The sequence below is a fragment of the Pelodiscus sinensis genome, chromosome 3 (genome assembly GCF_049634645.1).
Source record: "Pelodiscus sinensis isolate JC-2024 chromosome 3, ASM4963464v1, whole genome shotgun sequence".
Classification (NCBI taxonomy): domain Eukaryota; kingdom Metazoa; phylum Chordata; order Testudines; family Trionychidae; genus Pelodiscus; species Pelodiscus sinensis.
Window position 1 is genome coordinate 156,182,336 of NC_134713.1, and position 26,176 is coordinate 156,208,511.

Sequence of the window (26,176 nt, forward strand, 5' to 3'; positions counted from 1 at the left end):
AATATTTGGATAACCTGACTTTTACACACGAGTCAGATGTTCTCCATAATTCAGTCAGACCAGCTTTTAAATAATAGTATGGAAGGGAAGGAAGTGTATTTCTTTTAAGTATTCCTCTGTTGTATAACTGGCATGAGTAGGGCTGCATATTTTTCACAGAGGTAAAAACATAATGGACACTATGGCTGTGTCTACACTGGCATGAATTTCCGGAACTGCTTAAAACAAAATACTATTCCGTTTTCAGTTTTTCCGGAAAAGGAGCATCTACATTGGCAAGCTGCTTTTCCAGAAAAGCCCTTTTTCCGGAAAAGCGTCTGTGGCCAATGTAGACGCGCTTTTCCGGAAAAGACTACTGGGCTGTCTACACTGGCCCTTTTCCGGAACAGTGTTCCGGAATAAGGACTTATGCCTGAGCGGGAGCAGAATAGTTTTTCCGGAATAGCGGCTGATTTTGTACAGTAGAGCATCGTTGCTTTTCCGGAAATTCAAGGGCCAGTGTTGACAGCTCGCAGCTTATTCCGGAAAAGTGGCTGATTTTCTGGAATAAGTGGCCCAGTGTAGACACAGCCTATGATTTTTCTGTTTGTCTATGACTTTTCTTTGTCACTTTAATAAAGAAATGGTTTCCAAATAGTGGGTTGTGAACCACTGGTCACATGGGAGAAAGGTTCTAGTTTTATTGCCCTATAGAAGGGAAAGGGGAAGCTGGAGAGCTCATTCTGCAGTGGTAACTCCTGTCCAGTGGAGTTGGTTGGGTCTGGCTTGGAATCATAGTACTACTCACTCAAATTTGGCTCAACCATTTCTCTGTGACTATGGAGAAGTGGTTAGGCCAATCCTGAGTAGCGCTGTGACTCCCCAAAAGAGGTACTGGGCCCAATCCTGTACGACAGGTCTACAGGCACACTTACTCTCCAGCAGTCTCCTAGAACCTCTCCTCCTCCTCAAGTTAGATTAATATTACTGTGCTGGGGCAGAACATGTTACTGCAGGTGGTAGGTGCCACCTCAGTGGGTCAAAAAGGAGGCAGAAGAAGGATTTCTGTACATTATAGTTAAAGAAGTACTATTAAATTTCCATACCATGAATTTATGCACCTTTCCCCTCCCCCATTCCATGACTTTTACTAAATTTACTTTGAAGGCTCTGTGATTTTTTTATTTAAAAATATCCCTGACAAATCTTCAGCTCTAGGCAAGAGGATCTAACTTTTATGTTATCCAGTAATGTATACTGTAAATATTACCATTTGTTTTAGTTGTATGGAATGGATCTAACTGATGGTGCTGTGTCTGCAGAAAACCAACAAGTAACAGAATCTTCAGACTCTCGCAGTAAGTGCTATGACTGTATAAACAGAACAAATGTCAAACATTTAACAAACAAAATTCCTTTCTCTGAAGTCTAGCTTATTACTATTTCTATCTCGAAGACTAATGGTTTTATAATTGAAGTACAATTAAGCTGATACACTTGAGTCTCATTAATGCAGCAACCCTTGAAAAGATGGTATGGCAAATTAAAGAATTTGCTGGGTCAGGGAGGACACTGTGGGGGCTGAGCATGAGGGGGATGGATGTGGGGCACTTAACCTAGCTCCTCACTCCTAGGATCATACATAGCTCTGCACTCCCAGGTACTACCCCCTGTCACTATGGGAGTGGTTGAGAAAACCTCTTGGGAAGCACATCACTGTGCTTCCATTTCCCCAGCTGGGAGGGAGGGAGAGAGATATCTTGCAGAGCTGCTTCCTTCTCTGCCTCCTAGGGTCCTTACCATGAGTGTTCCTAGATTAGGGACACCTAGAGTATGGAGGTTCATGTGTAATAGAATATAAATTCTGCAATTAAAAAAATTGTCTTTACCTCAAAGTGCCCCCAAGGAAAGGAAGAATAGGCACGCAACTTTTACTCACTTAAACAGAATTTTCTTAAGTATCCCCAGTTAAACAATTGCAGCTATTTATGAGCCAGGTTGTAATAGCTTTACAGTGAGTAATATCTTGTTCCAGATATAGATTCATTGACTTCAGTGGGATTAGTCCTTCTGTAAGATATTGTTATTAAGGGTTAAAATCTTGGTTAAAATCTCAATGGAGTTGATGAGCATAACAGCCAGTTTTTACTTAGAATAAATGAAGAAACAATTAAATGTCCCTTTGTTTAGAGAAATGAAATAATAGGAGCTGCTACCTAAAATATAGACCACGTGTAAGACCACTCAATCTGAGCTGTAGGTGAAGGGGTTTCATGATAGCCTAAACCTAAACACAGGCATGGGGGGTGGGGCGTTGATTTGACTGCTGTTTTTGTCTGTATGTGTAAGATAAGGAACAAAAACACCACAAAAGTAGAGAAAGAGGAGAGAAGCCCTGGTACTGTGACCCTGAGAAAAAGCCAAGAGAGAGCTTTGGGGCTTAGTACATACTGGCTGGAAAGGGGTTTTGCAGCTGAGAGCATGGAAACTGTCTTCTGTTGTTGAAATCCTAAAGTGTACAAGCAAACAGAACTTTGTATACATTCTTTGTAAATAAACAAGATTGCATCAAAGAAATGCCTGGCTCCATCACCAATTTCTTCAAATGGAGACAAATCACAAGAATTAATTTTGGCTAACCATGCAGTTCAAAGGGGGTAACAGTACAACATGAGCTAGGATACAAGAATTTCACCCAGCAGGAATAAAGTTACAGGTAACTTATTAGTTGGCTTGTAACTGTTTTTAACAAACTTTCTAGCTATGCTCCATGGCATTTATCTGTCAGTGCTATATTTTTGTATCAAATTCTCATATTGTCTTATCCTTTATTAATGTCGAGACTTTGTAACCACAAAAGTTGCTGATCATCTTTGATAAGTAGATTATCTGAAAATCTTAAACTGAATTGTAAACTAAGTAGTGATGTATGCTTTCAAGTTTTTTCTTCACTGCAACAGTTAGCTTAAGTGAGTTAATACTCAAATTACTACTCAGAAGCTTTAATGAAACAAGAATGATTACATTGCGAAACACTTCAGTTATACAGAGTGGTTTGATTAGTGGCATAGAATGATTGGACGAACAGTTAATTAGTTCTTGTTACTAAAGTTACTGCATCTCAATTCATTACAGTAATTACTTGTTTAACACGTTCCCGCGTAACACGTTTTTGCAATAGCACGATTTTTTTTAGGGAACATTTTTCAAATAACATGACTGTCCCCGAAATAACACAAAAATAATCAAGTGGTGGACTATTTCAAGTGGTGGTATAAGTTGGTGAAAACAGTGGCAATAGGTATGAGCGGATGAATATACATGGTCACAGCGCTCCTCCTCTCACTCACGTGTTTATCTTTGTGTTTTAACAAACCATGGCAACTTGTCTTGCTAGATATCTAATGTTGACATTGATGACCGAGCACAAACAAAAAATTGACTTTGCCACCACCGTCTGAAACGCAACCCCCACCTTTTCCATTATTTTTAATGGGAAATTTTACCCCGCATAGCATGTTTTTGCTTAGTACGGACATTTTCAGAAACGCATCTATAGTGTTAAATGAGGAATTACTGTACTACTTTGAGTTTTAGCAGCACCTCCTGATGTTCCAACTAGCTCAAGCTAATAGAGACACCAAACTGAAGCTAGAGATTTTTGTTCATGGACTTGTTTGAGTAGTGTCCCTATGAGTACTCCATTTCAGGTACACCTGCACCTTTCATTGGAGACTTTTGGGTATCTGTGCCTGTTCAGTCCAGGCATGCATGCCACACATCCTTGTATCCCACACTGAGACTATAAGAGGCTGCATGGGTGAACTGACCTCAGTTCTCTCAGCTGCCTTTTGCCTGGGATGGAGTCTTCTGTGTGCCTGTTTTTGTTATTAGTCAATTTAGCAATATTTCATATTGTTTTCCTTTTTCCTTAAAAAAATTAAAAAGCTATGTTAGATAAATATAGATATCTAGATTTTAATATCTTTCCTCATAGAAAGGTGAGCTCAGGAATATCAGGTTCCCAGGGATTTAGTTGCCTCTTGTGTCATGAGGCTGGCTATCAGTGCCTCTGCTGTTTGGGAGATGTGAAAATTCTGAGTAAATGCAAGATCTACATTTCCCTCATGTGTAGATCCCAATGGACGAAGCCTTAAGACTGGTTTTGAATCTGGGTCGGAGGGCTCCACTGTACATAGATATCCTAGTACAGTTAGTGCCCTGTCCACCTCAATATCTCTGTCATGGAATATTGCTAGAGTTATAGGATATAGCAGTACCATTTGTGTCTAGGAGTCTGAAATTCTTGAAAGGTAGTTTTGATGTCTTGCTCTATTCAAAAAGAGGTAAAGAGTAAATATCCTAAGAAGTTTGTCACCACTGCATAATAGGGTTATGGAGACCTCAGATCCCAAGAGAAATTCCATGCAGTTCTACGTGATCATGATACCAATAAAAAATAGTTTCAAAAAGTCATTCATCAAAGACTGAATTGGTACCACGCTGGAGTGCCTGCCGTACCCAGAGTTGCAGACTTTCTGAGAAGAATTCTAAGCTTGTTCCTGAGCAACTGTCAGTGTCAGCAAGACAGAAGACTGGTCAACTGTCTATGGTACTGATGGAATGAGAGTCAATTCTTTCATGCCAGGTACTTAGGACCAGCTATGTTGGAACTAATGCCACCCTTCATTGGTTCTTGCTTAGACTTGTCTTTGATGGCATCAGTACCACAGGGATTTAGATATTCTTAGGATTTTTTACTATCTTTGAAGCTGATGTCCCCTTTGTTAATGGGTACTGAGGGTTTATCCATGCCAACACTTATTACGATCTGCTATCAGACTTTTTATCATCTACTGTACCACACTCGCCCTCATTTACTTTACAAGCTGAACACTTATCCTACTCTTTGGAGAATAGTGAAGAGGACTCCTCCTCAACTCTCAGATATTGGAACATGATTCTCTTGTTTACTGTAGAACACATCACTTCCTTTCCTACATTGGAATATTGCAGGAGGTTAGACCTCAAATGGCAGCCTGGTGTCAAGAAGACAGATTGATGCATCCATCTCTACCATATGGCCACCCAAATGGTCTTGTTTGGACTTGGGAAGATTCTGTCGTCAATAGTTTGCATCAGTCTTTGCACCACTAAAACAATCAGAGAAAGGCCTATTCCCCTCAACCATCTCTGCCATCAGAGAGAGACCTGATCTCTCACTATCAAAGCCAGTATAGTTATCCATTAGTCAATACCAACACCATATATCCATGAAAGAACTATTACCCAAGCAGAGGAGAAAATCTTGAGCAGAAGCTTCCAAGAAAACCTAGATAAGATTGCAGCCTGTGGCAGGCTAGCCGAGGGCTGTGCTTAAAGGGACCCGACACCCACCCCAGACAGACAGTTCTCAGGGGTGCCCCGCTTGCAAAGCAGTCCTGGCTTGGATTGCCCGGAGTACCCACACTGGGCACATCACAGCACTCGGCCATCAGACCGGCTGCACTTGCCACAGGCTGCAATCTGGGAAGAGGGGGCAATTGGGGGGCTGCAGGAGAGCTTCCACCCCCAGAAGCCCGCAGAGCCAGCCCAGTCCTCCCCATCAGGGGCTCGTACCCCATTCTTCCCTCACCTCCTTCCACTTACCCTTCCCTAGCCCCCCTTCCTGATGTACAAAATAAAGAAAACGTGTGGTCAAAAATAGAATCTCTCTTTATTGAACAAAGCTGGGGGAGACTGGGAAAAGGAGGTGGGAGAGGGGAAAAGAGAGGGTGGGAGAGGGGAGGGCAACTAAAATGATCAGAGGTTTGGAACAGGTCCCATATGAAGAGAGGCTAAAGAGACTGGGATTTTTCAGATTAGAAAAGACGAGACTGAGGAGGGATAGGATAGAGGTCTATAAAAGCATGAGTGGGGTGGAGAGGGTGCATACAGAAAAGTTCTTCATTAGTTCCCATAATAAAAGGACTAGAGGACACCAAAGGAAAGGAATGGGTAGCAGGCTTCAAACTAGTAACAGAAAGTTGTTCTTCACAAAGCAAAGAGTCAACCTGTGGAACTCCTTGCTGCAGGAGGCTGTGAAGGCTACAACTAGAACAGAGTTTAAAGGGAAGTGAGATCAATTCATGGAGATTGGGTCCATGGAGTGCTATTAGCCAGGGGGTAGGAGTGGTGTCCCTGCTCAAAGTTTGTGGAAGGCTGGAGAGGGATGGCACGAGACAAATGGCTTGGTAACTGTCTTTGGTCCATCCACTCCAGAGGCTCTGGGGTTGGCCACTTTTGACAGACAGGCTACTGGGCTAGATGGACCTTTGGTCTGACCCAGGACGGCCATTGTAAGCTCAGGGCTCAGGGTTGGGGGTCTCAGTGGACCACCTTGATTTTCACGCACACCTGTTCCTGGGTGGCTAGGCTGGCAGCTCTCCTGCCCTAGATGGCCACTTTCCTGTGCCTAGTGCGGAGGTCGTGGACGAGGTCCATGATGTCCGCACTAGACCAGGCGGGCGCCCGCCTCTTGCGGTCCCGGGCAAGCTCCCAGGAGCCGCCAGCCTGGTCCCAGGAAGAGGGGGAGGGCTGGGGGGCATCGGGTGGCTGTCTCGAGCCGTGCCAGGTGCAGGGTCTGCTAGCTGGGTGCTGGCAGGCTTGCACCTGGCACGGGCACCGTAGCCAGCCCGTGCCCCTTTAAGGGGTCCGGGGCCGGGAGGGGGGCAGTAGAGTTTCCCTGGTGTTGGCCAGAGTGGCCATCAGGGAAAGCTGGGGAGGGCTAGCCTCCCACTAGTTCGAATTAAGGGGCTACACACCCCTTAATTCGAACTAGTAAGTTTGAACTAGGCTTAGTCCTCTTAGAATGAGGTTTACGAATTATGTTCTAACTAGCGGAGCGCTAGTGTAGCGCCTATCAAAGTTAATTCGAACTAATGTCCGTAGTGTAGACATACCCATAGTGAGTAGCTATGGTGCTAATAGGGAAGTCTTCTCTGCCCTCCTATTAGAGGTTATCTTCTGATTGAAGTGTGAGTGTTTATATACCTTATCAAACCAAGGGGAAACAGAGACTGAAGCTTCTCTGAAGCATTGTAGTGTTGTCTTAGTCAAAGAAGAATCTGCTATCTTTCAAGACAGTTCACATAAAGGATATTAAAAAGAGGTAAAGGGAGAGTTGAAGTATTTTAGTGGCCCCGAAGGCACTTTTGATATACTATGTAGCCAGTGAACCTACTTTGCACACGCAAAAAAGACCAGGACTCTTGAAGTAGAGATTCTTCTTCGAGTGGCCCCGTGGGTGCTCCACTCCAGGTGTCGGGTCCATCCCGGCGCCACTGATCGGAAGATTTCATAGCTATACCGGGCCGGGCCGCACATGCTCCCTGCACCGCTGGTTGTTCATGCCCTTTCTAACGTGCGTGGCTCACCCCCCCCCCCCGCCCCGCCAGTTCCTCTCAACCGTCCTCAGTTGCTGATGGAAACTGCGATCTCTCGTCGGTTGCTTGCCTTTCTCTGAAAAAAAAAAAGAAACTAGTTGTGTAAATAGTTGACCTTTACTGTTAGTTAGTTATTAGCCTTTGTTTAGTTATTTTTAAAAAAAAAAAGAAGAAGACTAAAGAAGATCACTTTAGTCAGTTACGTGCAGGAGCGCTTTCCTTGTCAGTTTCACCGCCATGTCCGGATCACCCGGCTTTAAGCGGTGCGGGCAATGTAAAGATGCAATGCCTGCTTCTGATGGGCATACTCTATGTATTCATTGCCTAGGGGAGTCTCATGTCACAAGCAAATGTGCCCACTGCTCTAAACTGATTCCGAGGGCAAGATGAGACCTCCACCTCAAACTCCTGCTTTGTGATAAGGCTCTTCAGCCATCAAACCCTCTGCAGCAGGAGTCCCCTCAAGCCCTGAAAAGAAGGGCATTATCCCCTGCAGCAGCCGGAGCTAAAAAGAAAAAAGCCTCCCCTGCCCGCTCCCTGCCAGCGGTCCCTCTCCCTCCGGTGAATCAGGGAGACCGGGGATCGGACAACAGCCGCTCTGCGGCTAAGTCAATTTCGCAGCTGCGATCCTCGAAACCGGGCAAGCAACGCACTGCTTCTGCCCCACAGCCAGCCTCCCCTCTCCATAGGGAGCACGAGCGGGCTCCGACCCCTTCGGGGAGCAAGTGGCCCCGGCTAACGGCACCACTGGAGAAATCATCGTCCCCGGAACGGCGGGACATGCAGGGGTCGGCACTGGAGTTGGCTGTCCAAGCGGTCACGGAAGCGGTGCCACTTATGGCTCCGCGAGACCGGGCGCCTTCGGCACCAAACAGACGGCACCGGGAGAGCCCGGCACCGCAAAGCGAGGACCTGGCACTGTCAATGCAGCCGGTGCCGGCAGCTATCAGCTGTTCCGCAGCACACCCAGTGCCGCGAGAATTACCTGCATCGGCACCGAGAAAGTCTTCGCAATCTGCTCAGCAGCCTATGTCCCGACTGCAAACAGGCTCTCCCTCCTCCCATGAATCAGGCTCCCCATCTGCCAAAGAGATTTATCGCAGCACAGCAGGGCACTCTTCAAATGTTAAAGGGCACTCATCATCATCCCATACAAAGGCATCTGGGAAATCGATCCCTAGGGATCATTCATTGTCTCCCTCTACTGTGCTTTCAACATACCCTACCCCACCCCATTATTCGGGATCGGGAAAGGAACCTTACTATCCAAGGCATAGGTCTTCGCATTCCCCGCAACGAAGATCTCGCCATTATTACAGACACACATCTCGCTCTCCGAGTTACTCTCCTCCAAGATCTCACCATACTAGACATGGCAGTAGATATGCATCCAGAAGACCATCTCCTGATTCGGACTACCGTTACCAGAGGAGTTATTACACGGGGAGGCAGGGCAGATCACCGTCCCACTCGTATTCGTGTTGTTGCCGTCAGTCATCTTACAGATGCCACTTGCCAGCGGTCTCTGATCATCGACTGTTGCAGTCACCCAGACCACCTCCTAGTGCCCCCTCAATTTCGGTCCTGTCAGAGCCTGAAGAGGGCCAGATATCGGACACAGATGAATGGGCACCACAAGCTTCCCCACAGGATGCTCAATCATCTTCCCCTGATGACGCAGTTTTTGCAATGGGCTCCTCACCACCAGATGACACCAGAGAATTTCAAGACCTCTCTAAGAGGTTAGCACAATTACAGGAGGTTCAGTTAGCGGAGGTGAAAGCGAAGCAATATAAGTTACTGAAGAATTTACACCCTAGACAGCAATCTAAGGTGGCTCTACTGCTGGATGAGGCGATCCTGGAGCCAGCCACAGAAATTTGGAATACGCCGGCTTCCACTACTCCATCATGCAAGCGAGCAGAGAAGAGATACTTTATATCTTCAAAGGGTGCTGAGTTCCTTTTTACTCACCCTCAGCCAAACTCGTTGGTTGTGGATGCAGCTCTGCAAAGAGCAAAGAACCCACAAGTAAAAAACTCGGCAGCAGACAAGGACGCAAAGAGACTGGACATATTCAGGAGGAAAGTGTACTCCTCTTCAACACTTCTCCTCCAAATCGCAAATTACTCAGCGTTGCTTTCCAATCATAGTTTTGACAACATTGCGAAATTATCGGAAATTGCTCAGAGAATTTCCGAAACCGACAAAGTACTTCTCTGATCTATACTGCAGGAGGGCTATGCATGTGCCAGAGCAGGTTTGCAAATCGCCATGGATGTGGCAGACACAGCAGCTCGAACAATTGCAACAGCAGTTTCCATGAGAAGAGCTTCATGGCTTGCGACCGCTGCCGTACCGAAAGAGTTGCAATCTAAGGTTGAGGATCTTCCATTCAACAGAATCAAGTTGTTTGCGGAGAAGACGGACGAGGTGCTCCACACGGGTAAAGATTCCTGGGCTACCTTACATACCCTCGGGATGTATGTTCCACCTTTCCGTCGTAAGCGTTATTTCCCATTCCAAAGACGTTACGATTACCAGTTTCACAGACAACAAAACCGTCCATATGATCAGAACCGGTCCAAGCAAAGTACACAGCGCAGACGCCCTCAGACATCTAGGGCAAATAACGCAGTAGCACCCAAGCAGCAAGTTTGACTTTCAGGTCGAGGGCACGCCGGACATTCAGTCAGACACCACTCCCATTTTCAAACATCGGTTGCGACCCTACTACCATCAGTGGGTGGCCATATCATCGGACAGATGGGTGTTGGAAGTGATAAAATCCGGACTCACCATTCCATTCACATCCCTTCCTCCCCCTACCTCTCCCACCCCGTCCCTTTTCAGGGACCCTTCTCACGATACCCTCCTAAAACAGGAGGCCTATCGCCTGTTGGAAATCGGAGCGATAGAAAGGGTCCCAGACTGCTTCAGGGGAAAAGGATTTTATTCAAGGTACTTCCTGACTCAAAAGAAAACAGGGGGTTGGAGACCCATACTCGATCTAAGGGAGTTAAACCGTTATCTGCGAAAGCAGCGGTTCAAGATGGTGACTCTGACTACAATAATCCCTTCTCTCGACACCGACGACTGGTTCGCAGCCCTCGACCTCCAAGATGCCTACTTTAATGTGGCTATACATCCGGCACACAGACGTTTCCTGCGATTTGTTATAAACAACGAGCACTTTCAATATTCCGTCCTTCCGTTCGGGCTGGCTTCAGCTCCAAGAGTTTTTTCAAAGACCCTTGCCATTGTCGCCGCCCACCTTCGTCGTCTCGGAGTCATCATATTCCCTTATCTAGATGACTGTCTCATAAAGGGAATGGACTGGACAGGAGACGACTCGGATGCTTTCAACAGTCAGAGAGACTTTCAACTCACTCGGGCTGATAGTAAACAAACAAAAGTCCACGTTAATTCCAACACAAAACATAAAGTTCATAGGAGCGGTTCTCGACTCCTGTACGGTGAGAGCATATCTGCTCACGGACAGATTCCAGGCAATAAAAGACCTGGTCAAATTTCTCCAAAAAACCACAACAATCTCAGCACGTACTTGCCTGCGATTGCTCGGCCACATGGCGGCGGCCACCTTTGTTGTCCCGCACGCACATCTCCATTTAAGAAATTTACAGCACTGGCTGTCAACAGTGTATGTCCCCATGAGACACGACATACACAAGTTCGTTACTCCTCCATCCCATGTGCACAGGTCCCTCCGATGGTGGACGAACCCATTAAACATTCTCACGGGAGTACAGTTTCACCAGCCTCAGCCATCAGTTCAATTAACATCAGATGCTTCACTCATCGGATGGGGTGCTCACATGGGTGGGGAGCGCATCCAGGGACGATGGTCTCCCACCGAGAGATGCCTTCACATCAACCAGCTAGAGTTGCGAGCGATCTTTCTAGCATGCAAACACTTCCTCCCCAGTCTGAGAGGCAAAACAGTCAGGGTGTTGACAGACAATGTAGCGGCGATGTATTATATAAACAGCCAGGAAGGAGCAAGATCACGCTACCTATGTGCCGAAGCGGTACGGTACTGGAATTGGTGCATACAGAACAACATAATCATAACAGCATCGTACTTACCTGGCATAGCCAATGTCATTGCCGATTCCCTCAGCAGACGCTTCCCCACGGACCACGAGTGGGAGGTAAGGCTGGACGTACTTCAGAGGATCTTCCGCAGATGGGGAACGGCCCAGTAGACCTCTTTGCGACGTCCATCAACAAAAAGTGCCGCCTTTTTTGCTCCAGAGCAGGGATCGGCAAAGGATCTCTCGGCGATGCACTCCTGACCAATTGGAAAAAGTCGCTACTGTACGCTTTTCCACCAACAGTCCTCATTCCCAGAATAAGAGAGAAAATCAGGACGGAGACAGCGACAGTAATTTTAATAGCACCAGCTTGGCCGAGGCAAGCATGGTACCCGTTCTTACACAAGATGTCACTTCGACCACCATGGCCTCTGCCCTTGTATCGAGATCTCCTCTCTCAAAACCGAGGGTCTCTCCTTCACCCCAAACTAGAAGCATTGCACTTGACAGCGTGGCTCCTGACTGGCTTACACTAGATGAAAAGCTTTGTTTCACGTCAGGTCAGGTCCATATTGATACATAGTAGAAAGAAGTCTATGCGAAATACTTACCTTGCTAAATGGCGCAGATCCTTTGCTGGTGCCTCCATAATAATATTCAACCATTGACTTCTCCTCCACACCACATTCTCGATTACATTCTTCATCTGCGAAATGCGAAGCTTTCTCTGGCATCCTTCAGAGTTCACCTGGCAGCCATCAGTGCCTTCCATTACCCAATACAGGATTATTCGGTGTTCTCTCACCCAATGTTGAAGCGATTCCTGAAAGGTCTGACCAATATGAGCCCACCTCGAAGGCTGCCTCCTCTGTCATGGAACCTCGACCTGGTACTCGATACAATTATGCATCCCCCATTCGAGCCTCTAGCATCTGTACCTTTACAGATGATAACCATGAAAACCGTCTTCTTGCTCGCAATTACATCAGTTCATAGAGTTAGCTATTTAGGGGCGATAATGGCAAACTTACTTCTTTCTCGAAGGACTTGGTAACGTTATGATTACACCCAGTGTTCATACCCAAAGTATCTTCATCATTTCATATCAATGAACCGATCATCCTTCCTTCCTTTTACCCTAAGCCACACTCCTCAATGAGGGAGGCCCTGCTACATACGCTGGACGTTAGGCGGGCTCTTTCCTTTTATATAGACAGAACCCGCCAGTGGAGACGAACAGATAGACTTCTGATATCGACAGCGAACCGATCTAAGGGTGCTGCACTCCCCACTCAGCGCATTGCCAAGCTTATCACCTTATGCATTACCACATGCCATTCCATTCGGGATAGACCCTTGTCTTCTCAGCCGCGAGCACACTCGACTAGAGCAGTGGCGACATCTACCGCCTTTGCCAGAGGAGTTCCTTTAGCCGATATTTGCAGGGCAGCCACTTGGGCTTCTACATTTATGAAGCATTACGCTATAGTGCAGAAGTGGGAGGCGGACCATTCAGTGGCTTCTGCAGTCCTTTCGACAGTAAAACCTAATTAACCCGGAGTGCTCTTTGTTCCGACTACTGCTATATAGCCACCTGGAGTGGAGCACCCACAGGGCCACTCGAAGAAGAAGGGGAAGTTACTCACCTTGTGTAATAACGATGGTTCTTCGAGATGTGCCCCGTGGGTGCTCCACGTCCCGCCCTCCTCCCCGCTCTGGGTTGTTTTCTTTCTTTCTCTTCCAGAGACTGAGCGGTGAGAGGAACTGGCGGGGGGGCCGAGCCGCGCACGTTAGAAAGGGCGCGAACGACCAGCGGCGCAGGGAGCATGAGCGGCCCGGCCCGGTATGGCTATGAAATCTTCCGATCAGTGGCGCCGGGACGGACCCGACACCTGGAGTGGAGCACTCACAGGGCACATCTCAAAGAACCATCGTTACTACACAATGTGAGTAACTTCCCCTTCCTTAATCTGGACCAGAAATACCTACAGTTAATAGCCTGGTAATTGGAATAGAAAGATAGTTCAGCATGGATTTTACCATTAGCCTCTGATGCATTATGGTATCCAGTCTGAACTCAACCAGGAAAAGTCATTCATCACTCTTGAAAAATTTATATTTTCTGATGTGAAAGGAAGCAGAAAGCTTTTCTGGGCAGGAGTTTCTTATTCTCTGTACAGTGCCCAACACAATGGGACCCTGACCACTAGATGTTACTGTAATACAAATTTTGTAATCACAAAGTTCTGGAGTACCTGTCTACGTTAGTATTTCTCCAGAATGGTTGATTTGTGTTCTAAAAACACACACTAACATTTTAGTACTAGTCCTTCTGGTGCACAGTAGTTGCAACATCCAACTCTCTATTTTCATAACATCAGATTATAGAAGCTTTATCTTTTCTAGTTGTCATTACCACTGATTAGCGCCCTGTCTATGCAAGAATTGCACAACTGTTTCCATAACAAAGGGTATGTCTACACTACCCCGCTAGTTCGAACTAGCGGGGTAATGTAGGCATACCGCACTTGCAAATGAAGCCCGGGATTTGAATTTCCCGGGCTTCATTTGCATAAGCGGGGAGCCGCCATTTTTAAAACCCTGCTGGTTCGAACCCCGTGCAGCGCGGCTACACAGGGCACGAACTAGGTAGTTCGAACTAGGCTTCCTAGTCATTCCACGAGGAGTACATTACCCCGCTAGTTTGCTGTTTTTCATTAGTGATGAATGAGAAGTGGTGCAGCAGAATGAGAAAATTCTAGCTTGATAATTTTCTTTGAATTAGCAGTTTCTTTCTTCATTCAACCCATGTTGTTATTCTAGTACATGAACAGAGTACAAATTGAAGATTCACTCCAGAGGGGACAAGACCTATATTTGTCTTAAGCTAGGATAAAACATGATATCAAGTTATCTTACTACTAATAATTCATTGCTGGACAGCTTTAGAAGGTTCTTCCAGTGTTCTGAGCTGTAAGGTAGAGCTAAGTCCAGGAGCCTCCATTGGATTGCCTCCAATTTCCACAGGTGGGAGGTATTAACCCATTAGTGAAGAATGAAGAAAGACATTACTAACAGAAAAAAATAATTGGGTAAGAAATTTCTCTTTTTTTTCTCCCAGGGAAGAAAGAATAGACTGCGAGAGGAAGGAAAATAAAATAGTCAGGGCCCAAATATATTCACAAAATAATTATTAAATAAGTAATTATTTTAAAAATGATTTCTCCATAGTTAAAGCCCTGTGTGTGTATCTTTTCTTTCACATAAATATTTAAATTTCTCATTCCATTAAAGTTCTTTCAAAGTGCCATATTCTTACTGTGGCGGGTTTTAAGGGTGCGAGCTCCACACCCCGGATCCCGCGGGCTGGGCCGGCGGGGTGGGGTGGGGCTCCGCAAACCCACCGCCTTCGGAACGCCCAGTCACCCTGCCCTCTGGGGGTCGCGGACGAGTCCGGGCCCGGGTGCGATCACCCCTGGCCCCGAGTAGGGCCGAGGGGGTTCGGCGGACCCGGGCCGGTAACTTCCCGGGCGGCCCCCGGCCGGAGACCCGACCGGGGCTCTTGAGCCGTCCCTCTAGTCTTGCCCCCTTGTCTCGCTGTCCCTCTCCGCGGGGAAGGGGAGGGGTGGTGTGTGCGGCCGTTGCCGCCTTGTAGACCTACACTGAGGTCGGGACGTGGGGGAGTGGGGGACCCGGGCCCGCCCTCACCACCGGGTCCCAGCCCGAGGCCCTAAGTGGGATGGGTGCTTTAAGGCGCTCCCCCCACGGCAGGCGGGGCAGCCGCCCGAAACTCGCCTGCCCACGGGCGCCAAAATGGTCCCGCCTCGGGCTCCTTCCACTCCCGCTGCGCCGGTCCCCTGGGCCGGCGCAGAGTCAAGTCACTTACCCCGTCGCAGACGCCGGGCCCGTCCCAGGGCGAGTCTCCAGCTGCCGGGGTCGTCTCCCTTTGTTGCCTGGAAGGCCGGGTGCTTGGGGTACCGGGAAGCCAGGGTGGCTGCCCGCTCGCTCCCCCCCTCCTGGGCGTCTCGGCCGCCCTGTTATGGGCGCGGGCAGGTGACGTCAGGGGAGTAAGCCCCGCCCCCTCCGGGGTGTTCCAGCCCGGCTCCCACCGGAGCGTGCCCGTGGCTCCGTCCCCGGGCGCAAACCGGGGCGCCCTCGCCGGACGTCTCCCGGGCGCCCGTGGCTTCCCCCGTTTCCCCCGGTGTGCACCCGCCTCCGCCTTTTGCCGCGGCGGAGCCGCGCCGAGCGGCTTCTGGCCGTCTCTGGCCGCCGCTTCCCGCTGGGGAGGGGGGGCCTCCCCCGCTCCTAGTGCGGACCCTGCTGGGTCCGTCACACTTACATTTACCAGAGAGCTGACTGTCAAACAAGAATGGTGTGTGTGTATATATATATCTTTGGAATAATCTAATACAGCATAAATATTCCTGACAGTTTTCAGAACTATGAGTGTAGTTTGAGCTTTAAGTAGTTATGCAGTTCCTTAGGACTGGATCACCTGCAGGTGATTTGCTAAGTGCTATTTGTATACTTGTAAAACCTTCTAAAGACACATCCATACAATTAAACTTTCCAAAATGATTACTCCTGTGGAGAGGCTAATAGGCTCTAGATCCTAGTTTTATGCTGAGTACAAGGAACCTGATGGTCCCTTGTCTCAATTAGTGGTTGTTATAGTCTGTATCTCTATATTCACTCTTTTTACAATGCGTGGCAATGCTGTGATTTTGCCTCACAGGGTCCTATGCTTCTAGGTGGTCAGTGTGAGCCTCAAAGGCTTACTGTGGCTCTCACCCTTTACTATAGGCAAGGATCACAGACTAATGAGCCACCTTCATCACAGGCCAATCAATGGGTCAGGGTGAAACCCCTCTGTAGTCCCATTTTCCCCTCTCTGGGATAGGTTCTGTAGTGGCGTAGGGAGAGTTGATAAGAACCTGAGCCCACCCACTATTCTGGGTTCCAGACCAGGCACCCTAAGGCAGAGGCAATAAGCTGTGTTTCCTCCATTCCCAGGGTTACAGCTTTTTCCCTGAGCCACGTCCCCCAAACAATCCCTCCCAGTACCTTCTTCCTGGTACCTAAGCAATTCCTTCCTTCCTTCTCTTCCACAGCACACTTTCTCACTCCCAGTCCTTAGCTCTCCCTACCCTCTCTGAAGAGAAGCCTTTGAAACCAGCCAGAATAGCTCCTTAATGGGCTGCAGATATTCTGATTAGTCTGCTACTTCTGACAGGCTCTTAACTGGCCCCAGATTCTTTCCTGATTGTGCTTTAGCAGCCCCTGCCCTGGTTACTTGGGGAAGAGAAAACAGTACATCTAGAGACCAGCTTATTTACCTTCCATAAGACTGTGACAGCCAACTGGTCCAGCTCTGTCACACAAAGCTATGATTTCACACAAAGGATGCTTTGTGAGGTGTCATGAGAGAACTCATAATGTACTGATCTTTATTGTCCTGGTAAAATATGTGTGATAACATTATATGTAAATTTATAACATTCTATTATATGACATGACTAAGGCATGTTCCAAGTTTAGAAAAACTAGTTTCTCAGAGAAAAGATCACGGGAGAGATGATCAAATATGGCAAAGAAAGTATGATTCAGGAAATACACCGACTGTATAATATAGCATGGAAAAAAGGAAAGGCACCTAAAGAATGGACAAGATCTGTGCTAGTGACAATACAAAAGAAAGGAAGCACGTTGGAGTGCAAGAACTACAGAATGATTGCCTTAATGAGTCATCTAGGCAAGGTGCTGATGATGATACTGATGGAGAGATTGAGATTGCAGATAGAAGAACATCTAGAGGATGAGCAAGTGGGATTCAGGAAAGATAGAAGTACCAGACAGCAGATATTGGCACTAAGTTTGATAGCAGAGAAAGCTCAGCGAAAAAACAAGAACATCAATAATTGCTTTATCGATTTTCAGAAAGCATTTGACTGTATTGATCAGAAAGTGACTTGGGCGGTGTTGAAGTCATATGGAGTGGATAGCAGACTGATACGGTTGTTGAAGGATATCAACGATAATGTGGAGGCAGTGGTGAGAACATGCGGAGAATTGGGAAGTTGGTTTAGAATGAGTAGAAGTATGAGGCAAGGAGAGCCGATATCGCTGAGTATCTTCATCATGCACTTAGAGAGAGCAATGGACAAGATCAAAGAAGAGATAGAAGGGAGATCAGTGCACAGGATGAGAATTAACAACTTCAGGTTTGCGGATGAAATAGCTATCATCAAGGAAGATAAAGAGAAGCTAGCGAGAATGGTGCAGGTGCTAAATGAGGAAGGGAAGCGGTATGGACTGATTATGAATATTGATAAAATGAAGACAATGGTTTTTGGAGATAAGGAAATAGGAAGGAAGATCAGTGTAGATGGGATCGAACTAGAGAACGTAGAGAAGTTCACGTATTTAGGGAGCAACATGACTTATGTTCTAGACCAGTCTTTCTCAAATTGTGCTCTGAGGAGCCTCAGGGCTCCACAACACATCTCCAGGGTCTCCGTGAGGTTGATAAACTGGAAAGCCTTCAAAAGCATAATTGAGAATTGCCTCGAACTGACGCAATTAACACACACTGCTGGGGCTCCGCATAAATTTTTACTCATGTAAAGGGCTCTGGAGCCCAAAAAGTTTGAGAACCACTGTTCTAGACTGTAAGAAAGGAAATAGCAACTAGAATAGCGAAAGCAAGAGTGAGTTTGAAGGCGATGGATAAGATCTGGAAAAGTAAAGCTATTAGTTTAGGAACGAAGCTGAGCATCTTGAAAACGTATATTTAGCAGCATGTTGTATGGATGTGAGACATGGGTGGTAACGAAAGAGAAGGATATTGGTGTTCAAGAGGAGTTGTTATAGAAAGATCCTGAGAATAGAATGGATACAGAAGGTCACCAATGAGGAATTATATAGGAAGTTACAGCCGAAATAGAACCTACTGCAGAAGGTTATACAATGGAAGTTACAGCTATTCGGGCATATCTGCAGAATGAACGAGTGAAAATTTAAGACCCTGGTATATGGCATAATGGATGGTCCGAATAGGAGAGGCAGACCCCATGGAGAATGGGTAGATGATATAGTAGATTGGTGCGGAACTAGTCTACAGAAACTAATCCACTCCACATTGGACAGGGAAAGATAGAAGGAAATAGTGAGCCATGGCTGATGGTGATGATGATGTCTCAACCAGTTATCAACAAAATCAAACGTATTATCATCTGGTTATGTGGCCATTCTTTGGCAGGACCAAGGGTGTGAGTAAGAAATTTACAGATGACGGTTCCCATCTCCCTAGACTTTATCTTCTGATCCCCAGATAGAGATGATTTTCAAAGAAAAGGAAATGGATAAAAAATGAGGAACAGAGTCATTAAGATTGCTGAAACATGTGATGAGAAACTTTTGCTTTGAATTCACTTAGCTTGTTGAGTTAGATATTAGTTGTGTTATCTTTTACATCTTTGAAACCAATTCTGACTTTTATGTCTCATTATTTTTAATCACTTGGTTTCTTTCTATAGTTAATCAACTTGTTTTATTGTTTTATCTAAATCAATGTATTTTTGGCTTGAAGTGTTTGGAGAATTCCATTCAATACAATAGTATTTGTGCATATCATTTTCTGTTAATTAAATGGTATACTTTACATGAGCCTGTGTTGTCTAGGAGAGTACTGGACAGTACAAGACACAGTACAATCTGGGAGTGGGATCTTGCTGGCATTGCTATGCTGTGTAATTTGTGGCTGCATAGCTATAGCACTCAGACATTATAGCTGGGAGTGATTTATGTGTTGAAAGCCATTTATGGATATTCCAGGACTGGTTGCTCTGACAGTGAAACAGTATAAAAGGCACCTCAGCTTGGAGAATTGATGGGATGCAGCTGTCCATCAGTCCAAATTGTAACCTTGGGAATTTCACAATGGTTCAATAGACTCTCTTTGTGCCTTCTTCCTGAGTTTTGTACATGTAAAAAAAAAGGTCAGACACAGTCTAGTCTTATCCTTCACTATAATGAACCTGTTCAAACTTTAAAATGTGAGGTTTTTGGAGCAAGGACTCTGTTTAATGCGTTATATATCACTGTATACTGTTTAAATAACAAAAACAGTACTACTATTAGAAGGAAACTGTCATTAATTAATGTGTTAAATGTTTGCAAATTTTGGGTTCAGTAATCTTTTAGGGTATGTCTACACTACCCTCCTAGTTCGAACTAGGAGGGTAATGTAGGCATACCGCACTTGCAAATGAAGCCCGGGATTTGAATTTCCCGGGCTTCATTTGCATAAGCGGGGAGCCGCCATTTTTAAAACCCCGCTGGTTCGAACCCCGTGCAGTGCGGCTACATGGGGCATGAACTAGGTAGTTCGAACTAGGCTTCCTAGTTCGAACTACCGTTACTCCTCATTTCACGAAAACACACCCAAGTGAGCTGGTGCAAAGGTTTGCTCTGCGATATCAGGAATGAGGTATTGCAGGAGGGGTTGGGGAAGTGGCCCAGGGAGGGGCTGATGCTCAAGGGGCAAGGGCCAAGCTACGCAGCCTACTCAGGGCTGCTCCTGCTATAGGGCCCTGGGCTGGAACCTGGAGCAAGTGGGTGGGACTGGGTTCCCCCCAACCCTCCTCTCTGGCTGGAAGGTCCAGCAGAGACTGGAAAAAGAAAGATATTGGACTGGCCAATGATGAAAGAGGCTCTGGAAGCAAAGTACCCTTGCCTTCATGGCAGTAATTAGGGACACTGCGAGCCTCTGAGGCCCATAAGAACCCTCCAGGAAGTGCAGGACCCACAGGACTTAGCCCAGACTTTGCCACACTAACAATAAGTAGTTCCTTACTGTTAGATGAGTTTTTTCTCTGGTTTTTTTCTTCCCCGGTTCTAAAAAAATAAAATTAAACTGAACATCTTCAACCTTTTGTTCTCTCCATAGTTACTTATTATTCCTGGCTTACCAAATTTTAAGCTCTGCACAGCTTGCAAAGATGTTAACCCCATATTGAACGGACATTCCCAATGTCTCTGATGCCTGAGAGAAGCCCACCTTCCCCAAAAATGCATCCATTGAGCAAGCTGAAGGCAAGGACACAAAAAGATGTACTTAAGACTTAAATTGATCCTGCTGGAAAAGTCCCTCTGCCCTGCATCAGATCCAGGCCCTGAACTCTCCATGGCCCAATCTACCCCTCAGTATTCGACCCACAAGAAGACTTCAAAAAAGCACACAGTTTCTTTGCTTCACAGGGCTCCCCTGAGAGTTAGGCACCCTTCAGCTATTTTGGTGTCCATTGCCCCAACAGCACCAAACTTAAACACCTGTGAGACACTGGAAGTTTCCTGCACCACCCACACCTCAAAATATACCCGTGCAAACTGCCCAGGTGCTGAGGTAATAGGCTTGAAGTTGCCTGCCTCCTTCTTGCCAGCACCATCCGGTACTGACAGTGCCAAGTCAGTGACACTGTTGCTGACCCCAACGCCATCTGCCACCATGGCTCTGCCAGATTCCAGCTCTGCCATCTTTATTGGCACTGATTGTGACATCTGTGCCACCTGCTATGCCAGCACTGCAGACCATAGCACCATTTAAACCAGCACTGCTATTTGTGCACCATAGCAACCTTATTGTTTTGCCAACACTGAACTCACTACTCGTCAGCACCAATATTTCTCAGCATATCATAATGGAGCATTGGCACCATATCATAATTTATCTCCAAGTACTCTTTCCAATGAGCATGAGGAAGACTTGCAGATAGAGTTTTCATCTCATCATTCTCCTCCTATTCCTCCATCCCATCAATCCCATCATGTACCAGGTCATCCTACCGCAGAGATTTTTTCTACATAGTATGGTCCCTTAGGGATGAGAATGAGACTGACTATGTCTTACCCTGGCCACTGTCAGTACTGCAAAACTTTACTATACTAAAACTTGTGGCAGTTCACCCCCACTACCACCGTACCCGCATATGACAAAGGAACAGGAAGAACCCGTACCACCTCAAGCCCCTGCCTCAGATGTCTCGCCAGACACCACTTCATCCTTCACCTTTTTCATCAGATGAGTCCATTATACCCCTTTCCTTCTACATCAATGGATCATTTCACCAAATTTTAGGAGCTCTTCAAGAGGATAGCCACATCACTCTTTGAAGAAGTAGCAGAAAACCAACACAAGCTTACTGATATTCTTCAATTGGCATTCTCCTCTAAGGCTATGTCCAGACTCAGGGGTTTTTTCGAAAAAAGTAGCCTTTTTTCGAAAAAACCTCACCTGCGTCCAGACTCAAGCCGCGTTCTTTTGAAATTAAATCGAAAGAACGCTGCTTTTCTTTCGATGGCGGTAAACCTCATTTCACGAGGAAGAACGCCTTCTTTCGAAAGTTCCTCTTTCGAAAGAAGGCGTTCTTCAATATAAATAGGGCTTCTTCGAAAGAGAGCATCCAGACTCACTGGATGCTTTCTTTCGAAAAAGCAAGCCGCTTTTTCGAAAGTTCAATGTGCAGTCTAGACGCTCTCTTTCGAAAGAGGCTTGCAGTCTAGACATAGCCTAAGAGTGCACCTTCTATCAACCTTGCTGCAATGGACCTTGCCCAAACTATCTGGGAGATCCCAGCTACCATAACTCCCACCTATAAAAGAGCAGATAGGAAATACTATGTTCCTCTCAAAGGTTCAGCATTCCCCTTTACACATCCAGCTCTGAATTTGCTGGTGGTAAAAGCTGCTCAACAAAAGAACAAGCAATAGCATATCCATTCTACCCCTTTGGGCTGAGACAATAAAAGATTAGATCTCTTCAGTCATAAAGTGTATGCCTCTGCCAGAGAATCCAATTATGCAGGCCTCCTAAGTAAATACAACTACAAGAATTATTCTAAGTTCAATGAATTTATTAACTATATTCAAGAAGCAAAGAAACAACAATTCAGGGCAGTGATAGTAGATGGTCACACCGTCTCCCTTACTGCGCTCCAGGCTGCACTCAATATTGCAGATACAGTTGTCAGGTCCACAGCTACTGCAGTAGTTATACGATGGGCCTCTTGGTTTAACTCTTCGTCTTTCCTGTGGGAGATCCAGTCCATTATCAAGGACCTTCCATTTGATGGACAAAAACTGTTCACGACTAAGACCAACAACATCCTATATACTATGACGGACTGTAGGGCTACTCTCTCATCTGTAGGCATCCACACACTGGCACCTAGAAGATGTCAATATAGATATCAATCAAACCTGAGACCATGCTATCTGACTTTTTCCTCAATAACACCCTAGGCCTTTCGCCATTAACCTCAACACAACAGACCCAGGTCTCAGTGCCGTTGACCTCTGATATCTACCATGCCTCATCCCTCCCAGCCCAATAAGCAGATTTGAGGCGGTGGTTGAGGTCTTGGAAAACCTCTCTCCTTCTCCATTTATTAAACACTTTCCAAAATATTTGGTCATTGTCTCCTTCTGTTCTGTAACAACTAGAATGCCATCACTACGGACCAAAGGTTTTTGCAAACTATTACATTTTATTTCAATACCCTCTAACCACCCCCCCATCCTGTCTCTCTTCAGGGACTATTCTAACAAGCAATTGCTCCTCCTGGAGGAACAACATCTCCTCTGCCTAGAAACCATTGAACCCATACCTCTCCAATACAAAGGAAAGGGATTCTATTCCCATTATTTTCTCACTGAGAAGAAAAATGGGGGATGGCACCCTATTTGGATCTTAGTGCTCTGAATAAATATTTAAAAATCAGAGATTCAAAATGGTGATCCTATCAATCATTATTCCAGTAATGGAGCCGGGGCCTGATTTTCATCCCTTGACCATCAGGATGTATATTTTCATGTGACTATATGCCCAACTCACAGACTTTTTCTCCGGTTTGTCCTAAGTCACAATTACTACCAGTACAAAGTTTTACCCTTTGGCCTCTCCACAGCACACTGAATCCTTTACAAAATTCTGAGAGTTGTTACTGTTCATCTTAGAAAGAAAAGCATTATTATTATTTTCCCATACCTGGACAGCTGCTTCCTTTAAGGCATCTTACCTGCAAGACTCTCAATGAAGTACTTTTGTAACCATCTGCTCTTTCCAGGACTTAGGCCTGCAACTCAACAAAAACAAATCCACACTCATTCCCACTCAAAGGCAAAAGTTCATAAGAGCTCAGTTAGACACAACAATAGCAACCGCCTTTCTTCCATGAGACAAAGTCAACAACATCAAGTTACTGGTAAATAAGTTGCAGGGCAGTCTGCAGGTCACCGCTCATGACTGTCTCCAACTGTGTGGACACATGGCCACCTGAAACCTAGTCATCAAGAATATTCACCTCTTCATGCAGGGATTTCAGGGATGATTAAGTACTATATACAGACCAAACATTCATTCCCTCTCCATCTCTCTTGTAATAAAGCATTCCCTTACTTGGAGGACAATACCACACTTTACAACAGATGCCTCCCTCACATGATGGGGAGCACACTTCATGGACCACGCCACTCAGAGCCTATGGTCTGCCATGGAGAGATCACTCCACATAAACATGATACTGGAGCTCTGGGCTGTCAGATATGACTGCCTTCAATTTCTGACCTTCATTGAGGAAAAACAGGTCAGAATCTACACTGACAAAGAAGCTTCTATAATATTCATAAACAGACAAGGAGGCACTCGATCCGACACACTTTGCAGGGAGTCCATGACCGTCTGAAACTGGTGTCTCCCACACAATATAACAATCTCTGCCTCTTACCTACCTGGGGTCATCAACACCATTGCAGATGCACTCAGAAGATCCCTCCCTCAAGAACATGAATGGGAGAGAAACCCCAAAATCATCAATCGAATCTTAGAGGTCTGGGGCCACGCCACAGTCAATTTGTTTCTCCACTTTTCTTTCCACAACAAACAAACTGTTCTTCTCCCTACTTTCTTCCCGTAACCACATGTCAACACTATCCAATCCACTATGCACATGCTAGTTATCCTTTTAACTGGATAGAACTGAACTCTTCAGATCATCATCCAAGCTCTTTGTATCTATAGTTGACTGCAATAAGGGCAAAGCCATCTCTTCCCAGAGATATTACATTGGATATCAGAGTGTATCAGATTATGGTATTGACAAAACAATATGACTGCTCCTACCTCTCTTCAAGCACACTTCACCAGAGCAGTCTCTACATCTGTGGCATACCTACAAAAAGTTCCAATCGCAGACATTTTCAGGGCTGCCACATGGGCCTCCAAACATAGTTTTGCAAAACATTACTCACTTTCCTGCTTGGGCTTTGGTGACAGCAGTGCTAGCCACAGTCTTCCTGAGGGATCCAAAGTCCCTACCTCCTTAAATATCTAATGCTTTATAGCCACCTACATTGGAGCACCCCCAGTGACATCTCTCAAAGAAGAAGAGGAAGTTACTTACCTGTTTAATAACTCAAGTTCTTTGAGGTGAGTGTCTCTGGGGGTGCTCTAATACCCACTCTCCTCACTTCTACTTAGGTTTTTTTCTGGTGCAGTCTTCATGGTAAAGAAGGAACTGGGGGGGGAGGGATATATGTATGATGTCAAGGCACCAACAGCTCAAGATACAGCCACAGTTGCATGTGTGGCCTGCAAGAATGCTGCTCTAAAAGACTTCCATTAATGGCTCAAGGTGCACCAACACCTACAGTGGAGCACTCTTAGGGTACGTCTAAACTACCTGGCTCCGTCGACGGAGCCATGTAGATTTGTTGTTTTGGCAAAGGGAAATGAAGCGGCTATTTAAATAATCGCCGCTTCATTTAAATTTACATGGCTGCCGCACTGAGCCGATAAACAGCTGATCAGCTGTTTGTCCGCTCAGCGCGCTAGTCTGGACGCTCCCCTGCCTACATCAAAGCCCTTTGTCAGCAGCCCTGGTAAACCTCATCCCACGAGGAATAACGGGGCTGCCGACAAAGGGCTTTGATGTCGGCAGGGGAGCGTCCAGACTAGCGTGCTGAGCGGACAAACAGCTGATCAGCTGTTTGTCAGCTCAGCACGTCAGCCATGTAAATTTAAATGAAGCGGCGATTATTTAAATCGCCGCTTCATTTCCTTTTGCCTATAACCATAATCTACATGGCTCCGTCGACGGAGCCATGTAGTTTAGACACAGACATAGGGACACTCATCTCAAAGAATGTCATTTACTGCACAAGGGAGTAATCTCCTCTTCTATTTCTACCACATGTAGTAAAACAATATTATATTACCTCTAACGATTATCTTATCAAGTAGAAAATCTAAAACAAGAGTTTTTTATATATGTGACAGAATATAAAATGAATGCTTATTTGTAGGTGATGCTATTACTGATTGGCAGTGGATAATCTTGGATGGACCCGTGGACACAGTTTGGATAGAAAACTTAAATACTGTGCTAGATGATACAAGAACTCTGTGTCTTGCAAATAATGAAAGAATCTATTTGCCATCAGGAATCAGAATGATATTTGAAACGGACAGTCTTTCTCAGGCCAGTCCTGCTACTGTCAGTCGATGTGCAATGGTTTTTGTGGTAAGCTTGTAAGAAACTGTATGATTATTTTAAATGTATAGATTATTTCTGATAATTGTTTCTCTTAATGATTTATTTGACAAAATAGGCAAATTAATATTTAGTACATTGTTAAATTACCATTGTTATCCTGTCAGTGATT

General features: G+C 45.8%; 1 protein-coding gene across 4 annotated transcripts in view; it reads left to right on the forward strand.

Annotated features, from left to right (window-relative positions):
• The window catches only part of DNAH14 (dynein axonemal heavy chain 14), a 599,282-nt gene that overhangs the window by 319,066 nt on the left and 254,040 nt on the right, over positions 1-26,176 (forward strand). For all 4 annotated transcript variants that reach the window (XM_075925276.1, XM_075925277.1, XM_075925279.1 and 1 more), the window contains 2 exons: positions 1,262-1,337; positions 25,817-26,034. In XM_075925276.1, coding sequence (XP_075781391.1) covers positions 1,262-1,337; positions 25,817-26,034 — 294 coding nt within the window. The remainder of the gene's footprint in view (positions 1-1,261; positions 1,338-25,816; positions 26,035-26,176) is intronic.